At 39.6% G+C, this 19,650-nt stretch overlaps 1 protein-coding gene across 5 annotated transcripts in view; it reads right to left on the bottom strand.

Annotated features, from left to right (window-relative positions):
* The window catches only part of OPA1 (OPA1 mitochondrial dynamin like GTPase), an 88,335-nt gene that overhangs the window by 20,038 nt on the left and 48,647 nt on the right, over positions 1-19,650 (bottom strand). For all 5 annotated transcript variants that reach the window (XM_039230316.1, XM_039230317.1, XM_039230320.1 and 2 more), the window contains 7 exons: positions 19,015-19,167; positions 17,330-17,438; positions 16,746-16,825; positions 12,331-12,471; positions 10,272-10,388; positions 8,901-8,994; positions 7,770-7,880 (listed from right to left, as the gene is read on the bottom strand). In XM_039230316.1, coding sequence (XP_039086247.1) covers positions 7,770-7,880; positions 8,901-8,994; positions 10,272-10,388; positions 12,331-12,471; positions 16,746-16,825; positions 17,330-17,438; positions 19,015-19,167 — 805 coding nt within the window. The remainder of the gene's footprint in view (positions 1-7,769; positions 7,881-8,900; positions 8,995-10,271; positions 10,389-12,330; positions 12,472-16,745; positions 16,826-17,329; positions 17,439-19,014; positions 19,168-19,650) is intronic.

Genomic DNA, 19,650 nt, shown 5'->3' with positions numbered 1-19,650 from the left:
TGAGTTGATGAAAGAACCAGATCACTTTAGCAGAACTGATTGATCAAAATAGACACAAAAATTTTTCTTTCTTAAACTGGTTATTCTGGTTGATTTACACTTGCCTACGGTGGGCAGTCTGCCTTCTGCTCAATTAAGCAACACTGGCAGTACCTCAGTAAGGTTGTTTTTAATCACTGGAGGAAGGTAAATAAGTAGGGAGGAGGAAAATACTGGTTGAGCAAACGATAATGGTCTGAAAGAAGACACAGTGAGAGACATAAGAAAGAGACAAAGGGAAACGACTGCTTAGGAATGTGCTAGATGCAAGGACAAATGAGAAAAATAGTATTGAGGTCTTGCAATTATTGGCCAAAGATATGCCGTTGCAGTAGTTACATGTAAGTGAAACTATGGGGTCCTTATCCTTCATGTTTTTCCTCCAGGGCACCTTATTCTATTTTCTTGTGAGTGCACCTTTAAAAAAACAAAACAAATAAACAAACAAAAAAACCCCAACCCTCTCTGGGCCTGTGTACCCAGATTTCTACAATTCAATGCCATTCGTTTTTCTTCAATGCCCTTTAAGATTCATTTTCTTTGGTTACATGTCAGGCACAAATGACTATGCTATTACAGATATGGTTCAAATAACACATTTTCAACAGTCACACAGTTTCTAAGACTCCACTAAAAGAAGATATATGCCGGTTTTATCCCAATTAATAAAATGACCGATTTTACTGCTGTGAAGATGAGGAACTCTCTAGATCTGGGGGCAGTAGGGTGGGTGGGTGGTGGTGCAGAGAAAAATCCCCTATGGAGATTTGTTAAAATTTGCATACCAGAGCCCTAACCCTGGAAAAATAGTTTTAAATAGGAGTTCCCTTTTTCTTAATTTTAAGTTCCAGACTCTGCAAATAAGAATCATTTTCTAGGATAATTTTCAGTCTCACACTACTTGATGGCCACTATTTGCATCCATAAAGGCCTTCAAGCATATGGCAGGTATGGGAGAGGTCCAGGAATGCGGAGTAACCAAAGGAAATTAAATTTGAGAGTATCTTGATAGCCTTCCTTTTTAAATAAAGAACAACAAAATCATTCTGGCTGAGGGTTCCATCTAGATATGTTCTGACTATTTTTTATTCAAGTTTTATCACGGCATAAAGCTATTTCCTAACTATCCTATAAATCAGAATTCTGTTTTAGAATTAAAAAAATCTTAAAAAATTTTAATTGAAGTCTAGTTGACACACGTTCCATCAGTTTTAGGTGAACAACAAACTGCCACAAGTGCAGCCACCATCTGTCACCCTACAGCGCTCTTACAATACTGCTGACTCGATTCCCCACACCATACCAATAAAGGGGCTTTTTAGATTTAAGCAGATATGCTACATTTCTCTTCTGATTGTAGCTTTTAAAATGGCAGTACTGGTTCATTCTGCTGTCACGCCCTTTAGGTCACCATAATTTCAAAAACACACCAGCATATTAGTAATGAAAGGAGTTTCCATTATAAAAATGATTTGGTAGTGAGTAGCCGATAGCTTGGAGAAAAAGAAAATGTCCATCTAAGGTTTTAGAGTCACAACTGAAACTTCTGCACACTAAGAGACAAAGCTTGTAACTCTGCTCCTTTCTAATTATCAAGAGAAAGCACAGGATGGATTATAAGAGGAGACTGGGAGAGTGAAGACACACAAAGACAAGCCCCACCAGCATTGTACACTCCCAAGAGAAACAAACTTTAAGTTTTAAGAAACAATTGCTGGCCGTCTGGGAGATGCCCAGGCATCAAACAATAAAGAACAGTGGACAGAGGCGAGCGGCGGGGTGACTCCTGCTCCCTAATCCCCCGGCTCCAGTGAAAGGCCAGCTGTTGCCACCTCGCGTAGGGAGTCAGCAGGGCAAATCAACGGCGGGAGAAAAAAGCTGCGGATATTGGAAAATTCTAATTTACTAGGCTCTCTAAGGTTTTTAACATTAAGGGCATCAAACTGTATCATTCAAATGAGACTGTGCAATGGCAGCCCAAGGAAAGGAGTTTATCACTGCTTTCACTTTCATTAGTAAATGAGATGTAATGAAGTTACTCAGTTTTTACGGAAGCACATCTTCAATTCATACAAAGTACAAGAAGTAGGAAGCAATCCACGGAAGCTCATTATTACACATTTCAATGCTCCCAGACCAGCTCAAAACCCCCTCAACTTAGAGGAACGGCCATTATGCTCAAGTAAAGACTCTACGTGTTACAACAGGATCTTCAGACTCCAAGCATGAACACATCACACTGAAAAGCTGTGTCTGAATTTTGGGCAACTTACAAACTACTTAATGAACAACGGTGGACTTTGACAGAATACACTTTGAGACATATGTACAAGACATAACAAAGAAAATTAACTTCCTTCAATGTGGCCAGTGGCTTGGTTTACACTTTAGTGTTCCCTTACCCGGGTGTTTTAATTCTATCAAGGTTTTCATGTCACTTGAAAGATTAAATATTAAGTCACTATCTATGTCTTTCTGACCCACTCTGTAAAGGACATTGCTAACTATAATCTTCCAAATGTAAAGGACTATATTTTATGTAATTATATTTTTCAATGGCTTGAGGTTTTTTCCCCCTCAAAATAGTTCAGCACAGTAGTTAAAAGGCCTGGACTCAAATCTTTGCTTTCCCACTTACTACACATGTGTTTCTAGGCTTCCACATCCTCATCTATAAAATAAGACATATACCTATGAGAAAGCATAGAAGGCACACAGCCTAATACCTGGAACAGGAAAAGTATTCAAATATTCACATTCATAAACAGTTTCAAGTTCCGATATAAAAATGAAAAGAAATGTAAAGTTAGAAGGGAAAGACTGTAGATCTTTGAGCGATCTAAATGATTTGTAATGCCCCTTTAATTCCTGGGTATCAAGGATTCTTTGATTATGTGCACAGAGAATGAAAAGTAATTCAGGCTTTAGTGAACAAGAGCTTAAAAAGAAACCTAAGCTCTAAATCCCAAGCAATTGATACGAAGGTCCAAAACTCACAATAACCTCGTTAACAGTTGGTACAACATTCACATAACAAACAAAGAAAGAATTCCATGCTGTTTTGGTGAAACGCAGTTTAGCAACGTTACGGCAATTGTTACGGGTGCCCAGACATTCCGTTTCCAGGGCGGAATGAACAAATTCCAAAATGTCTGTGAGATGCTGGCACTATCGCTTGTTTTATATAATGGCAATCATAAACGATTTTATAAATCATAAAACAGCTCATTATAGAAGGAAAAACTTGGAATTGAGCTATACTATTCTAATCTTCCCCTCTTCAAAGAAGGCATTTTAAAACTGTAGTCTGTTTCAATAAATAAATATATTAATCCAAATAGATTTTACCTAAGTTGACACTGTATTTAAATATCTATAAAAAATCTTTGAAATAAAATTTGCTATAAAATCAAAAGAATTTCATCAAGGTCATAGTGGGCATATTTCAACACTAAACAGCTCTAAGTGTAATCAGATGCCACAAATAAGGAATTAAAGTAGAGAGATGAGTCATGTCTTTTATTAAACTGTCCAGGAAGTAACTTGGCCTTTTGCGTACTCAGAGATCGTATTTTTTAAAATTCTAATTTTCTCTAAATTATTTTCATATGACCATGATCCATTTATATAAACAACAAAATTAAACAACTTTTTACCTTTTTTATGTAAAAATAATCTCAGATTGGGAGAAAAGTTTTAAGAACACTACAAGGAACGTATTTTTCCTGAATAATTTACTGTCATTATATCCCATACACCCCAAATATTGTATCAGTGTGTATTAGCTACAAATAAAGATATTTTCCTAAATAATCCCAATGTAACAATCAAGATTTAAAAATTAACACTGATGTATTACTACCATGTTACCAACCTTCAGATCCCATTCAAGTTCCACCAACTGTCCCATTAACGTCCTCTAGAGCAAAAGGATCAGGTTTAGGATCACACTGCATTTTATTTTTACGCTCTTTCGACCTAGAATAATAGTACCTCACTATTTCCTTGTTTCTCACGATCTTTTTTTTTTTTTTTAATGTTTTATTTATTTCTGAGAGAGAGAGAGAGAGAGGGAGAGACAGTGTGAGCAGGGGAAGGTCAGAGAGAGAGGGAGACACAGAATCTGAAACAGGCTCCAGGCTCTGAGCTGTCAGCACAGAGCCCGACATGGGGCTCAAACCCACGAATCGTGAGATCATGACCTGAGCCAAAGTCAGACACTTAACCGACTGAGCCACTCAGGCGCCCTGTTTCTCATGATCTTGATACATTTGAAGATTACAGGCCAATTATTATATAGACTGTGCCTCAGTCTGGGCTTGTCTGATGTACCTTTATGACTGGATTTAAGTTATACATCTTTGGGATAAAAAAAAAAAAACCTATACATCTTCGGTACAAATATCCAAGGAATGACACTAGGTTTTTTCCACTGCGTTCTAGAAGGTCACACACAGTTCTGATTTGGCCATTACTGATAATATTACCTCTGACAGCTTGAGTAAGGTGGTTATTGCCAGCCTTCTCCATTGTAAAGTTACTCTTTTTCCTTTTTTTAATTACTTTGTGTGATTATATGAACCCCTCATTCCTTACACTGATTTTATTCATTTATATAGTTAATTTTATTCATTTACTTATATATTTATCAATTTATAGAATCCTGTTTTATTAAATGGGTTACAGTTTGTACCTGTCGTAACTTATTTTGATGACCAAAGTGTCCTAGTTTTGGCCAGCTGGAGCCTTTCCATGCTGGCTTCTCTACCGCACTGCGCGTCCCCGTCACCCTTCACGTACTTGCTTACTTTCTCATCTTAGGGAGCACCAGGTTCACCCTGACCTTCTCTTGCTCCAGCTAGGGACTCCACTACATCTCCAAAGAGTCCTGGCTCCTACGGATGACTTCTTTCTACAGACAAGAAGGGGTGGGCTCTTCTTCTGTTTCTTTGGTCTTCCTAACTCAGGACAATCCATTGATGAATTTTCCAAAGAAAAGCGGTGAAATGATTTAAATGAGCACATTTAATAAGACTGGCAAAAAACACGACGCAGCAAACTTTTTCCAAATCTCCACAATACTCCACCCCTGTACTGTTTTGAAACTGTAGTAAAAACTGTTTTGGCTCTTCTCTTACTCTAAGCTCCATTAACTGTATTCTACTTGAATAGGCTATCCTACAAACTTTGATCCAAGTAATACAGTAGTTGCTGTTAAAACTGTGAAAGTTTTCTGGCTGAAAGGATCCATGACCATATTCCCGAGTGTTCCGTTAGAGGGAAACAGTACGGGAAAGGTGCTCCCGAGACTCTTTTCCAACTAATAGACAGAGTCATGGCTCATCTCCTTTACTGTGAACGATGAAGCCAAGTCACTGGTGAAACACTTGCTTCCAAGGACATGATTTGGTACATTAACACGACCATAATTTTATGTGTACAAAAGTAGTCAATCATTTCAAGGAAGTCAGTGGAGTACTTTCTCAGGAAAGCCAGCAGGACAGTCTACGACTTGGCCTGACAGCGCACCGATCTGTGTTAGCAATACACTTTCTTCAAATAATCAAAGTGGGACTGGAAAGTAATGTGGTTATATATGGCTCTACTGCAAAACCTGAGAAAAGACCCACTGCCTTTAATCGTTTACAATTATACATGCTGCTAAAATACAGTGGGGTATTTCACTGTCTGATAACCACGCACGGGGGTTCAAAAGAGATATATTTGTACACCTTGCAACACTGACACACCTCTTCCCGTAAGGGCGCTAACGTGGCATAAAACTGTGAAGCAGAGACTTGCAAGTGGTTTTTGAACTAATTCTCCTAAAAAGCCTCCTAGCAATATAGTAACTACGGGAGTCATCTTTACAAGCAAAGAGGCTAAGGCAGATATCCTGCCTGAGATAATACAGCTGGTGAAGGGCAGCTCACATTCAAACACAGATCTTCTACAAGTTGGCACAAACTTAACTATTCTGACAAAGTGGCATGAAGGAAAACTAAAAGGAACAGAAAGTGGAAATGAGAGCCAAAAGGAGATATGTTTCAAATACAAGATTCTTTAAAGGCAGAAAGGAGAGGAAAGAGAGCCAGTGACGTGCTGGGGTAGCTGAGAGAGGGAGACGACAGTGGTGCAGAAGTGCGTGCGGCTGAGTCGCAGGGCATCGAACAGGAAGACGCTGGTTTCGCTCAGCTACTAGGGAGGGTATGCAGTGACTTAAATTCAGGTTAGAAACCGTTTTCAAACTTGAAGAATTTCTCCCTACTTAGTACCTTCTTTCTCTTAGATATCAGAAAATTCCCAAGACCGTAAACTGAAGTACACGTTGAAAGGAAAAATACTTTGTTTCATGGAATTAAATGAGGGAAACCTGTAACGAGGTTAAGCTCAAACAGAAGTACCAACCTCAGTAGGTTTATGTTTATTAAACATTACTCTGTCACTGATTTCCTTGGGTTCTCAAGGCTCAGTATGTAATCCCAATACCTGAAAACTAGGAATGCACTAGCATCCAGGAAAGAACAGACATCCCCCACAAACAAGGTGACGAAGTGATCAGGAAGGCCGAGCCAGCCTGGAGGTGCGGGAGCGGTGGCCAGAGGGGAAAGCCCTATGGGCCTAGTGGAGGTGTTAGAGCCTGACCCGGCTGAAGAGGGCGTTCACGTGGGGGTGCTGGTGGGGTGGGCCGGTAGTGAGGAGAGTACCCGTGGAGGGGTGCAGTCCCGTCTGTGCAGGGTACTGGAGCACACGTAGGACAAAGAGGGTGTCTTCTAAAACAGCATGGCCTGGATTCCGGCGAGGAGGGGGTGTGTGGGCAGGGGAAACCATGGGAAGGATAAAGGGGGACGTGCCTGGCATACGATGTCAGGGCGTGAGCTCAGGAAACAGGACTGTGAAGAAGGGCAACGCGGCATGGGGTATCAGAGCCTGGGTGAAGTGAAACGGGTGTCAATACAGGGTGTGGCACTGTGGTGGTGGCCTGGAGTTGGTGATCAGAGCCTGAGCCGGGTGAAAGAGATGCCTGTGCAGTGACGGGGACAGTGACAAGTTTCGTTACATACAGGGAGACTGATCAAAGTAAGTAAATATATTAAGGGTATCGGCAGCCAGATTTCTCGTGGTCAGCAAAAGGAGAAAAACAGAATGAACCTTGTATCACTGAATTAAAATGGTGAGTATCAGTGTCAACTTATGGCTTTCAATCTAGATGTACACATGTGATTATGAACAGAGGCATAAATGTGCACATGCATGAGTGCATGCAGCAACTGCTCCCCAGCTCTTTCCACTGGGAGGGTCTGAACAGTGACAGTAGTCCAATGACAGCGAGCATTCCCAGGCCTCGCTGCTGATTTCTAAACACCATTGTCCAAAACAAGGAAGCGGGATCAGGCAAAGTACAGGATGAGCCCAGAACACCTCGTTACATGGAAGGACACTGTTAGGACAACACAGGACACGTGAACGGGGTCTGAAAATTAGATGCAGTAATGTATCAGCGTCAGCACCCTGATTTTGAGGGTCCCATTACAGCTGCTAGGAGAAAACCCTGGTTTCTAGGAAACACACGTTAGAGTACTCGCAAGTGACGGGGCTATGAGTCAGCAACTCTGTCTCCAACAGTTCAAGGAAAAACGTTCTCTGCCAGCACTTTTCTATAGTGTCGAGGGACTGGATGAACGAATAATGGAAATGGGGAAGCAGAAGAGGCAGGAAGAACTACTTACTGAGGTCTTCGGCCAGCTGAACTCGTTTGCCAGTGAGCAGCTTTACCTTCTTCTCACCATCTTCAGCAAAGTCTTCCAGCACCTCTTTCACGTTTTTCTCTAATCGCCTGACTGTTCAAAGTAAACAAAAACTTGAGGAGCTGTGTTTTTAACGAATGCACGAGGATGATAAAATGAGCAATATTTGGAGGGCAAGTTCTTATTTTCCTCATCGTGTTCAATCTATTGAGTTCAAACTTCTCAGTTATAGGGAGAAAGCTTTACTTGTCATAGAATACATTTATCAACATTAAACTAATACATTCTCAGAGACCGTCATATTCTCAAGCCCTAACACTTTAATGGAAGTGCAGATTTCCCCCAAAAAACTAAGTGAAGCTTAGGAGTCCTCTTCTAACAGAATTTTTGGGTAATGAAGGGAGATTCTTGGTACGTTTTATCTCCCATCTTTCCCAATTAGGATTTATTTTCACTAATATTTTAAGGGCATTTTTAATTTTCGATTTTTCTAATAAATCTATTTTTAAAGAAGTATTTTGGCATCATTCTATTAAATGAATATTATTACTATTTTTTTGATGTCAAAATTAGAAAGTGATCCCTCATCAACAATAGCCCAAGTATGGAAAGAGTCCAAATGTCCATCAATGGATGAATGGATAAAGAGGAGGTGGTATACATGTATATATATATGTGTGTACGTACACACACACACACACACACACACACACACACACACACTGGAGTATTACGCAGCAATCAAAAAGAATGAAATCTTACCATTTGCAACTACATGGATGGAACGAGAGGGTATCACGCTAAGCGGAATTAGTCAGAGAAAGACAAATATCATATGACTTCACTCACATGAGGACTTTAAGGTACAAAACAGATGAACATCAAGGGAAGGGAAGCAAAAATAATATAAAAACAGGGAGGGGGATGAAAACGTAAGAGACTCTTAAATATGGAGAACAATCAGGGTTAATGGAGGGGTGGTGGGAGGGGGACGGGCTGAATGGGTAAGGGGCATTACAGAATCTACTCTTGAAATCACTGTTGCACTATATGCAGATTTGGATGTAATAAAAAAAAATAAGAAAGAAAGAAAGTGGTCCCTCTGTGGCTTACCTTCAGTGTTGGTAAGTTGCTGCCTTAGAGTATTTGCAGTGATAGCAAGCATGCGCTGTATTCGCCAAAACAGGACGACATCATTGCATTCCAACTGAAATATTAGGTAGTTAAGATTACCAGATGCAGATTTAAAAATGAAAACCACGATCATAAACACATACGACTGCCTACTAGAGTTAATACCTATACCCTAAGCTTTAATAATAATAAAAAAAAAACCCTCAGATTTACCTAATGCACGTACTTCTACTGCAGACATAAGCCACCGAACCTTTTCCGCTCAGGGTTCATGAACATCTGCGTGATTTGCGTTCGATATGCCTCACACCTATATAGCTTTGTTTTGATTCCGATGACAAAGCAAATGAATGTGGGAAGTAGAGAACTTCATGACATTATACACGAGTGGAGATTCCCAGCATACACCCTTACTCTGCATTTAGCTTCTCCTAACAACCTTGTTAGCTTAAATAGGTCCTTAGGTTAGCCTCTTTTCTCTGAGTGTGCATGCAAGCCAGTTCTGAAATGCAGCTTGTTTATAAAAATAAGTTAATGATATGTTTTAAGAGAAGCTTATTCTGTAGAGAGGTCTTCTCAACAATGAAATTATGCAAAACACTTGCCACTTTTTACACAGGGATAGTGACATACAAATTTCCTTTCAGGTGTAGGAAACCTAAAAGCATTTTCAGAGGCCTAGGATCACTAAATAGAGTTCTTTCAGAGCTTTCTACTTAGAAGAAAATGCTCAAAACACATCAGTCTGCTGCCACCTGGCGGTCACTTTATGAAATGTGGCATTACACTGTACAACCTCCTACACTTAAAGAATTATTTAAAGATTCTAGTAATATAAAGAATTATAATATAGGAAAAAGCACCTTTTTTGCAGTATGATGTACACTATGCAAATGGATTATGTTATACACATGCATACAACTATGTAGAAAGTTTAACGGAATATATAAAAATGTTAACTAAAATTATTTCTCGGTCAGGGGATTATAAGTGACTTACTCCTTAATAAGGAATATTAGTGACTATTTCCTTTTGCAGTTTTTTTTTTACATTTGTTTATTGCATTTCCACAACAAGAATGTGTTATTTTATAACATAAAAAAGTTAATTCTTAAAAAACAATTCAGTGGTTTAGTGCCTATTCTCTGCACACACAATCTTATTTATTGTGTGTAAAATATAAAGTGGTAAAAACCTTCGAAAAGATTATGAGTTATGTTTCTCTTCATAAATCACATATACTTTTCCCCAGCAGATCAAAGGACTTAAAACTAATGCTAAAGCTCTAGTTTACTTTTAAGCATCCAAACCATCACTAAAAGCATTTCCCCTGCTTTGTGGACACTTTACCTCAGAATCTACAAAATGCCTTTGGTAGTAGTAAAAGCCTCTTCGACAAAGGTTACAATGATTTAGAGCTGTTTTTAAGAAATGTCTTCTATAAACTTGGTGCCAAGTATCTTTAATCTAAAATGAAAAAAGAAAACAAAACCAAGGAGTTACTGTACACTATTCAGGTTGACCAAACACATTCTGAAACGGCATCCACAAAGTTATAAAAGTCAATTAAAGCTAATGGTAGTGTTATTCTGCCAACTATTTTTACCCATTAAGAAAAACATTTTAAGACAAAAGATTTACCACTACTCTGACCGCTTACCAGTTTATATACTTACAAATATGTAGTGTTTTTAATAAGTGTTGTTATTACTTTCAAATAATCACTCTGTAGAGTAGATAGGGTTGGGATTCTTATCTCCCCTAGTTAGAGGTAAGGAGCCCCAAAGAAAAAGGAGGTTCTGAGCCTTATCTAAGGACAGAGTCAGGAGTAGGAAGCTGGTCTCAGACCATCAACCCAACGGTATTTCCTTTCTGATGACTACATTTTGCTGTTACCATAGCAAAATGACCCCCGCATTGCATTATGTAGTTTGTCAGAGTGTTCAAGGTTCTTCCACATCATTGTCTTTTCTAAGCAGAACAGTAATAATGGCAAGTAGGTACAAGTATCATTAACCCTATATAACATATGAGGAAAGTGGCAGCTCAGAGATGATGTCAGTATGACTAGCGAACGAGACGGAAGCGTGCTAGAATTCACATCTCCAGCAGCAGTCCATCCATTCTTGTCATAGGATTTTGTTAACCAGATTATAGCTTCGTCAAGTGCACTGCACAAAATCTCTCTTGGAAAAAAACCTGAGATTTTCTTGCTCAGAGAAAGTGACTAAGGTATATAGCCCATCCATATCCTGATACGCAGGCAAAGTCCAAGTGCGGATAAATTAAATTTGTATCGAGCTAATAATTCCATGTAATCATTAGTTTTAATTTTATTTTTAATTTATAAATAATGTTACATGTCACAGCTTTAACTGCGTTGAGTTTTACCTGGGACATTTAACTGACTGAGCCACCCAGGCACCCCTTCTATGGAATTTAAATCCACTCATTTCTCAAGTGCAGAAATATAAATAGTAGGTAACCTCTAAAAGAATTTATGTGTGGCTCTGAAATTTCTTATATGATTGTTTCCCCCTTAGAATTATTTTTCTAATCAGGTTTCACTTAAGTTAACTTAAGCTAATATTAAAATGAGGTTTTAATTCCTTACACTCTAACAGGCCCAGAAACACAGTTACTTTTTTAAAATCTTCCCCAAATAAGCATCACGAAGGTAAGTAAACATAGTCTAAACTGTAATTATTTTTCTTCTTGTATTTATTATGAAGATAGGAGAATGAGGCACTATTCAATTTAATAAAAACATTTGTATTTTTTTCTAAATCCACTCATACCTGATTAAGGTAATTTTTTTTTTTTTTTTTGAGAGAGAGAGAGAGCGAGCGTGTGAGTGAGTGGCAGAGGAGCAGAGGGAAAGAAAGACTGACTCTCAAGCAGCCTCCACATTCAGCGTGGAGCCTGACATGGAGCTCGATCCCACCACCCTTAGGTGAAATCAAGAGTTGGATGCTCACCCGACTGAGCCACCCATGCGTCCCTGGTTAAGGTACATTTGGCTGAGAGAACACACAGATATACATATGAAACGCACTGAGGTAGAACTTGTATTTTGCAATCCGAAACAGCATAACGTGGTGCAGAGAGGTGACTGGGTTTCACCTCCTTTTGAGAGAGCGAAGCGCTCAACATGCCCAGGTACTTCACCTTCCCAAGTCTCAATCTCTCCATTACGAATTAAAGTATTACACGTAAGAAAACAATACCACGAATGAACTTCTACTCTGTACGCAGCCAAAATGACTGTTTTCACCGTCAGCAAAACTACACACGACCCAGGTCAAGTCAAGCACTTATATATCCGAGTAACACATGAGAAGTAGCGGCATTTTACTGCAAGAACAAACATTAAGGAAGTAAGTTCACGGTTTTCCGCAACAGTTGTTACCAAGCTTGGGTCCACTTCTACCCCTCGGGACTCCAGGTTCTTTCGCACGGTGGTGATCTCGTCGCTTGCGAGGTAGGCCGGGTGCTCCTCGTTACACTTCAGCATCTTCTCCAGCTCGTTTTTGGTTTCATTGTGGACAAACTTGAAATTGTTTAAAAGAAGACTCTGTTTTAGCTGGTTCATGATCTGACATGCTTATGGAAACAGCCCCAATTTCAGTAAAAACACTGCTCCTGCACAAGGGGTGACACGAGCCCCACACAAAACCCAGAAAGAACAGGGTCCCCGCCTATGGATACAGGATGTCGGCTCAGGGAAGCAGAACAAGCTGGACTTACACGAGGGAAAAGAAACAAAAAAGGAATGAGCCCTATTTGTTATATAATTTACTTTTGCTGAGATGTTTTATTGTCGAAGTTACAGCGCCAGGCAGCTTACTATGTATTTCTTGACCCCAGGTAGGATATCTGTCTAGGAAAGAGATACCCTGAATATACAGGAAGAGATAATGTTCTTTTTTTTCCTTTTTAAAATTTTTAATGTTTATTTATTTTTGAGAGAGAGAGACAGAGTGTGAGTGGGGGAGGGTCAAAGAGAGAGGGAAACAAAGAATCCAAAGCAGGCTCTAGGCTCTGAGCTGTCAGCACAGAGTCTGATACGGGGCTCGAATCCACGAACTGTGAGATCATGACCTGAGCTGAAGTCAGGCGCTCAACCGACTGAGCCACCCAGGCGCCCCAAGATTATGTTCTGTAAGTGCCTCACATCTAAGAACTAGATGGCTGTAAGGACTTGTACCTGCTGGCATGCTTCTTTTCTGATAAATATGAAATTCATAGCTGGGATTTTAAAAAAAGACTTCTAATTAAAAACTGTGCTTTAAACTACTTCTGCAAGGTGCCTATCATTCCTTTTTTTTTTTTTTTAATTTATTTTTAAATAATGTGTAAACCCAACGTGGGGCTCAAACTCACAACCCCAAGATCAAGCACAGCACACTCTACAGTTTGAGCCAGCGAGAAGGCCAGAGGTGTCTATCATTTTTAATCATTATTATTTTTTAATGTTTATTTTATTTTGAGAGAGGGAGATGGAGCATGAGTAGGCAAGGGGCAGAGAGAGGGAGACAAGGAATCCCAAACAGGCTCCATGCTGCCAGAGCACAACTCAACACAGGGCTTGAACCTACAAACCGTGAAATTACAACCTGAGCCAAAACCAAGCTTCAGTTGCTTAAGGGACACAGCCACCCAGGTGCCCTGATGCCTATCATTTTTTAATGTATTTCCAATCTCTTCTCTGTAACTGTTTATAATCTGATGAACAAAGGAGGAAAACATATACTGATACTGGTGATAAGTTTGAAGATAAGACTTTTATGCAGTGTCAAAAAATGTTTACCCTTCCTTTTATCAATCTTTTCCAAACCACATGCTAAAAGAAGCTAGCTTTAAATTCACAGATCACTCTAAACAAGTTACCACCACAGCACTTTACCCCAAACTGTAGCAAGCTACAGTATCTGTGTACTTCTAGAATAAAATGTAAATGTAAATAACTGATTTATAAATGAAACGACTAAGTAATAATCTCTGAAAACATGACACTTTGGAAAAACTATGACTTAAAGAGAAAGTTCAGTTTCCTTAAACATCTGCTTTTGGTCTGAGGTAAGAAGGAAATCGCTAATTTAGATGATAACTCGTCAACCCTTCTTGTCCTGTTTTCACTTCCGTCTGTCCACCTGTCCCCCCTACCCTGGCTGTTCCGGAGAATACTGCTCTCCCATCTATCCTGACCAAGATCTCCACAGTTCAGCTCAGAAAAGGTGAGAATGTTTCAAAAACCAATTGGCAAATGACAGAATGGGAAAAGATAGTTGCAAGTGACATATCAGATAAAGGGCTAGTATCCAACATCTATAAGGAACTCACCAAACTCCACACCCGAAAAACAAATAATCCAGTGAAGAAATGGGCAGAAGACATGAACAGACACTTCTCCAAAGAGGACATCCAGATGGCCAACAGACACATGAAATGATGCTCAGCATCCCTCCTCATCAGGGAAATAAATACAAATCAAAACCACACTGAGATACCACCTCACGCCGGTCTGAGTGGCTAAAATGAGCAAATCAGGAGACTCTAGATGCTGGCGAGGATGTGGAGAAACGGGCTCCTACACTGCTGGTGGGAATGTAAACTGGTACAGCCCCTCTGGTAAGCAGTGTGGAGGGTCCTCAAAAAACTAACACTAGAACTCCCCTATGACCCAGCAACAGCATTGCTAGGAATTTACCCAAGGGATACAGGAGTGCTGATGAATACGGGCACATGGACCCCAATGTTCACAGCAGCACTTTCAACAATAGCTAAATCGTGGAAAGAGCCGAAGTGTCCATCAACTCACAAATGGCTCAAGAAGATGTGGTTTATCTACACTATGGAATACTACCTGGCAATGAGAAAGAATGAAGTCTGGCCATGTGCAGCAACATGGATGGAACTTGAGGGTGGTACGCTGAGTGAAATAAGTCAGGCAGAGAAGGACAGATACCACATGTTTTCAGTTATAAGTGGATCAGGAGCAACTTAACAGAGGGCCATGGGGGAGGAAAAGGGGAAAAGTAGCTGGGGAGTGGGAGGGAGGCAAACCATGAGAGACTCTTAAAGGCTGAGAACAAACTGAGGGCTGATGGGGTGGGGGGAGGGGGAGAGGGGTGATGGGCACGGAGGAGGGCACTTGTGGGGATGAGCACTGGGTGTTATATGGAAACCAACTTGACAATAAACTATGAAAGAAAAAAAAAGGTGAGAATGTTTCAAAGGAATGGAGTTTTCCCTTGAAAACTAAGGAAAAAGTAACTAAATAAAAGCACAAACTAGTTTCCAGAGCACAGACTTCTCATCTTTAACAAAGAACAGTCTTAAATTTCTTTTCCTGCTTAATTGGTCACTCAAAGAGACAGAAGGAACTATCCCACAGATCCCTAAACTTGCAGTGTGAGATGTGGGGACAGTCTCAACCTCTTCCACAGTCTTCAAACTCCTGAGAAGATTATTTACAACTAGGAATTGTTTCTCTCTGACAGCAGTGGCCACTAGGTGCTGAGACAAGGTGCCATCACTGATTAGGCTGGAGGCATCGGGCCTAACTTCCCTAAGCCCTGATGGGTGGACACCATTTTCCTTCCAAGTATATCTGCCTCACAGCAGTTCTTTTCAATCATTGCTTCTTCCAGTCTTAAAGTCAGAAACCTCTGCTGGCTCTCCTAGAAATCCTTTTCCGACAGACCTCCTCTACTAAGCCCATGTGTCGAGAGAGAATTGATGCTCCCTGAAGACAAGCATGATACAACCGCTAACTCTGTCTACCCCCTCAGCTTCTCTCCACAAAAATCCTATCAGAGAAAAGAGAAGAGGAAGACTGTCCTTTCCTTTTTTAAAGATGAATTGGGACTCCCATCTGATAGACAGCTTATGGAATAAAAAAAGTTGATTATATAACTGAATTCTGTACGATGAAAACAAAAAAAACAAATCAGGAAAACAGGAATGATATGTCATTTGGTAATTTCCATTCTCTTTATCTTCTCTCTTGATATTTCCATATCTTGTTATCCTTTCTCTAATTTCGTGGATTCAGACTGGAAGGGGACTGGATGCCACCTCTTTTTCTTATTCATTACTACTTTCACTTATGTGTTTATATCCGGTTTTCACTCTTTTATTTAAGGAATGAACATAAGAATGGGATGTGGTATATGACTAGATGCTAGAGAGGAAGAGAAGCCATAACAATAAGGAATAAAAAGAACGGAAGGGATGGGCACTTGAGTGATTCGTACATCCTCCTTCTACTCATTTGTCCACTTATTTATACTTGCCTTTAATGTTTTGTTCTTCTGAAGTGCTCATTAAATATTTATTGAATGAATAAATTCTATAATCCTACTTTCTATTTCCTGTCTGAATTTTTACCAAAAGAACAAAATAATCTGAACAGAACACAGAAAAATCCAGAGGTAACAGATGAGGTAAACAAAGTCACTATAATTTTTACTACAATCACATTTACTCTACATCCTTTCAAATTCGTGTCATTTTTTATTTTTGTGTATAATTTCAACCTTCATTTTACTTCAAACAAGGAACTGAAATGAACAAAGTAATCAACCACAAAAGGGGCAAGGTTCATTTCCCCTTTTAATAACACAGCTACTGCACTTGAAAAAAAAAACAGCTTTCTTTTGTAGTTTACGATTTATTCTCAAATTTCATTATACTGTAGAAAGGCTAATATAAGACATTTAAAATTATTAGGATTGGTCTAGAGGCATACACAAGTTCTATTTTAATGCGTGAATTAAAATAACCAAAATCATATCGTAAGACCAGAGATTTGTTTTTTACCTGTTCTTGGGTCCGGTTCTTCCAGTATAACCATCTCTTTTTCCAGTCTGGACCTATCATGTTTTCAATTGCATTTTCAGCTGAAAAATTAAAGAAAAAAAATGTTTTTAATTCATCAAGAATTTTATCATTTACCAAATACATCGATTATAACTAGTAACAAAAATAGTCTTGTTTTCTTAACTACTTCAAAGTGCTGTATCAATATAAACTCAGTTGAAATAAAGACATTACATGATTGATACGGTACATATGTAAGAAAGAATTTAATTGTATATGTTTACAATCTATGCAAGGTAGAATTGGCATTGCAAGGTATAAAGTTTCCACAAGAAGAGGCAAACACTAAAATGGTCTAGTTCTTTTAGAATATGAGTACGTATGAACATTATTTTCACTAGTTACTAAGCAGTTGACTGAAAAATCCCACAAAAAATATTTAACGGCATTATTAACGACAAAGCTCTGAAATGTTAGTTTTGTTTATTTGTTTAAGAAACTTTTCTTTACAAATGTCCGTCAAGCTGGATGACTTCTTCACCACTGCGAACAGTCACAACTCAATGCCCCATGTCCCTACTTACTGTCCTTGAGGCGAGCCTGAAGAGCTTCTTCCATAAAATAAATGGCAGCATCCCACTGCTGTTTATCAGATATGGACCGGTCTTCTAAAGCATTGTGCTGGATAACCCTCTGAAATAACAAGGAAACAAAAACAGCTAATTTTGGTCTACGCCTTCTCATCTTAGCAATTTTATTCAAACGGACAGCTTACAAACATCCAAAAGAACAGATGTACCTAACACTATGTAACAGTAGGCCCCTCTCATGCAGACGCAGGTCTTTATTACCTGACTATTGGTCAGCTCTCTACCCCCAAAAATAAACAGTGAAGATTTTTTTCCTATCCCAAATTGAGCTATGTCTAAGATTGAGAGAGGTATGTTGCTCATGTAACAGCATAAAACCTGCACCTAGAACCCTCGTGACTCAGGAGTTAATGATCCGGATCATCGCCACCTCTCCTTTTTGCCACATGATCTCTGTGTTAGCATTTCCAAAAAAAGAGAAAAACAACCACTGCCTTACTGTTAACACCAACGAAAAGTGTAAAGGAGGAAAGCTTAAAAGGTCTAGACAATCTAAGTGAATGTGAGTTATGTATTATAAGAAAATCGATTTCTAAATTTTACATTATTGAGTAAGTCAATGAAAAAGGACTCTTCTCCTCTCAGGAAGGTGGTCTTAGAAGGCACTTGCCGAGAATGCACATAGCTTTCAAACATGAAAACACACACTCGTTTTCAAATCAATTATAACTATGACCAGCCTATAGTGAGATACACATTATCCTAGAAAACTGTTCAGTCTTTCCACAGTCCTCCTCAGAACTGTCTGAGCAGAGCAGGTGCTTGACAGGGTCTGATGACATGGATGAGGACATTCTACACAACAAAAGGTGTGTTGGAGGTGGCTGGGTTTGGTGAAGGTCAGGAGTCGGGCTTTGTCATCAGAGCAGGGCTTGGGTCTGAGTTTCACCAAGGACTCTAACAGAGCTGCTTAAGGACGAAGTCAAATCGTGCTCACAAGATACACTGTAGGGTTTCTGGCACCTTGTAAGCATTCAGCATGTGGCAGGCAGCGTTATGTTAGAAGTCTGATACTTTAGGACTCAAATCCACTGAAAACTGAGGCAACCAATTCCTTTTATTACCACCAAGGTTAAAAGGAGAAGCGGCTATCTGAGCCATCTGTACTTCGAGCCCATGTAATGGCTAGTGGACAACAATTTGTGCAAGTTTATAGAAGCCTCTGTTTATTGCGAAGTTTGACTTTTTTTTCTGAAATGACAGCCAGGAAAGAACTAGTCAATGTGGGGCGCCTGGGTGGCTTAGTCGGTTAAGCGTCCGACTTTCGCTTAGGTCATCATCTCGCGGTTCGTGGGTTCGAGCCCCGCGTCGGGCTCTGTGCTGACTGCCAGCTCGAAGCCTGGAGCCTGTTTCAGTCTGTGACTCCCTCTCTCTCTGACCCTCCCCTGCTCACGCTTTCTCTCTCTCCTAGAAATAAAAAAAACATTAAAAAAAAAAAAAAAAGAAATAGTCAATGTTAAAGGCTAATGATAGACGGTAAAACTATTTCTTCCCTCATTATTTTAAACTCAGAACCTAACTGAAATGGTCGTATAAAAACAGCTTCCTACAAAAAGAGCATCAATTTGAGAAATTCTACAAAACCACGAGGCCGACACGCGAACATACAAGTGACATACCAAGCTGTCCTCTGCAAAATCATTCCACTTGTGGCGCTTAATACTTTCTTCCTTCACAGCCTCTTTAAGTTTATCAAATATGTCATCATGCTCTTTCCCTTTCGGTTCTGTCATGAAGCGGGAAAATTCTTCTTGCAGGGTCTCCCAAGCAACCTAGGGTTAAAGGAAAAAGCTGTATTCACACCACACACTCTCATTTCATATGTAACATGACAAACATGAATTTAAGCCAAACAGATGGAATAGGTCAGCTATTCATAAAGTACATATGAAGCCACATTTTTTTAAAAGGTAGCATATGTAAACTCTGGTCTAGAGATCTCACTGGTAGCTGGTGGGGTAGGTTTGACATCCTGACTTGTTTTGCTAGACAGACATGGTGTTTTAAATTTTAGCAAATTTTAGTGAAAAATAGACTTCATATTAAAAAAAATGTGTGTTTCCAGCCCCTCTTGAACTATCCGGCAGCAAGCACTGTACAGCACGAGCTGGGGCTGTAAAGGAGCTGCCCCCTTGAGATAAGGTCTGTTCTCCAACCAGCCCCCAGACTTCGGTCACTAATTTATTTCATTCTGTACAACAGGGAAGTTGGCCTGCTTCTTCCATTCTGCAAAGGTTAGAATTTCATAATGATTT

This window comes from Hyaena hyaena, unplaced genomic scaffold (assembly GCF_003009895.1).
Source record: "Hyaena hyaena isolate Hyena2069 unplaced genomic scaffold, ASM300989v1 scaffold_45, whole genome shotgun sequence".
Lineage (NCBI taxonomy): Eukaryota > Metazoa > Chordata > Mammalia > Carnivora > Hyaenidae > Hyaena > Hyaena hyaena.
The sequence above is the reverse complement of the archived record's forward strand: the minus strand, read 5'-3'. Positions and strand labels throughout refer to the sequence as shown.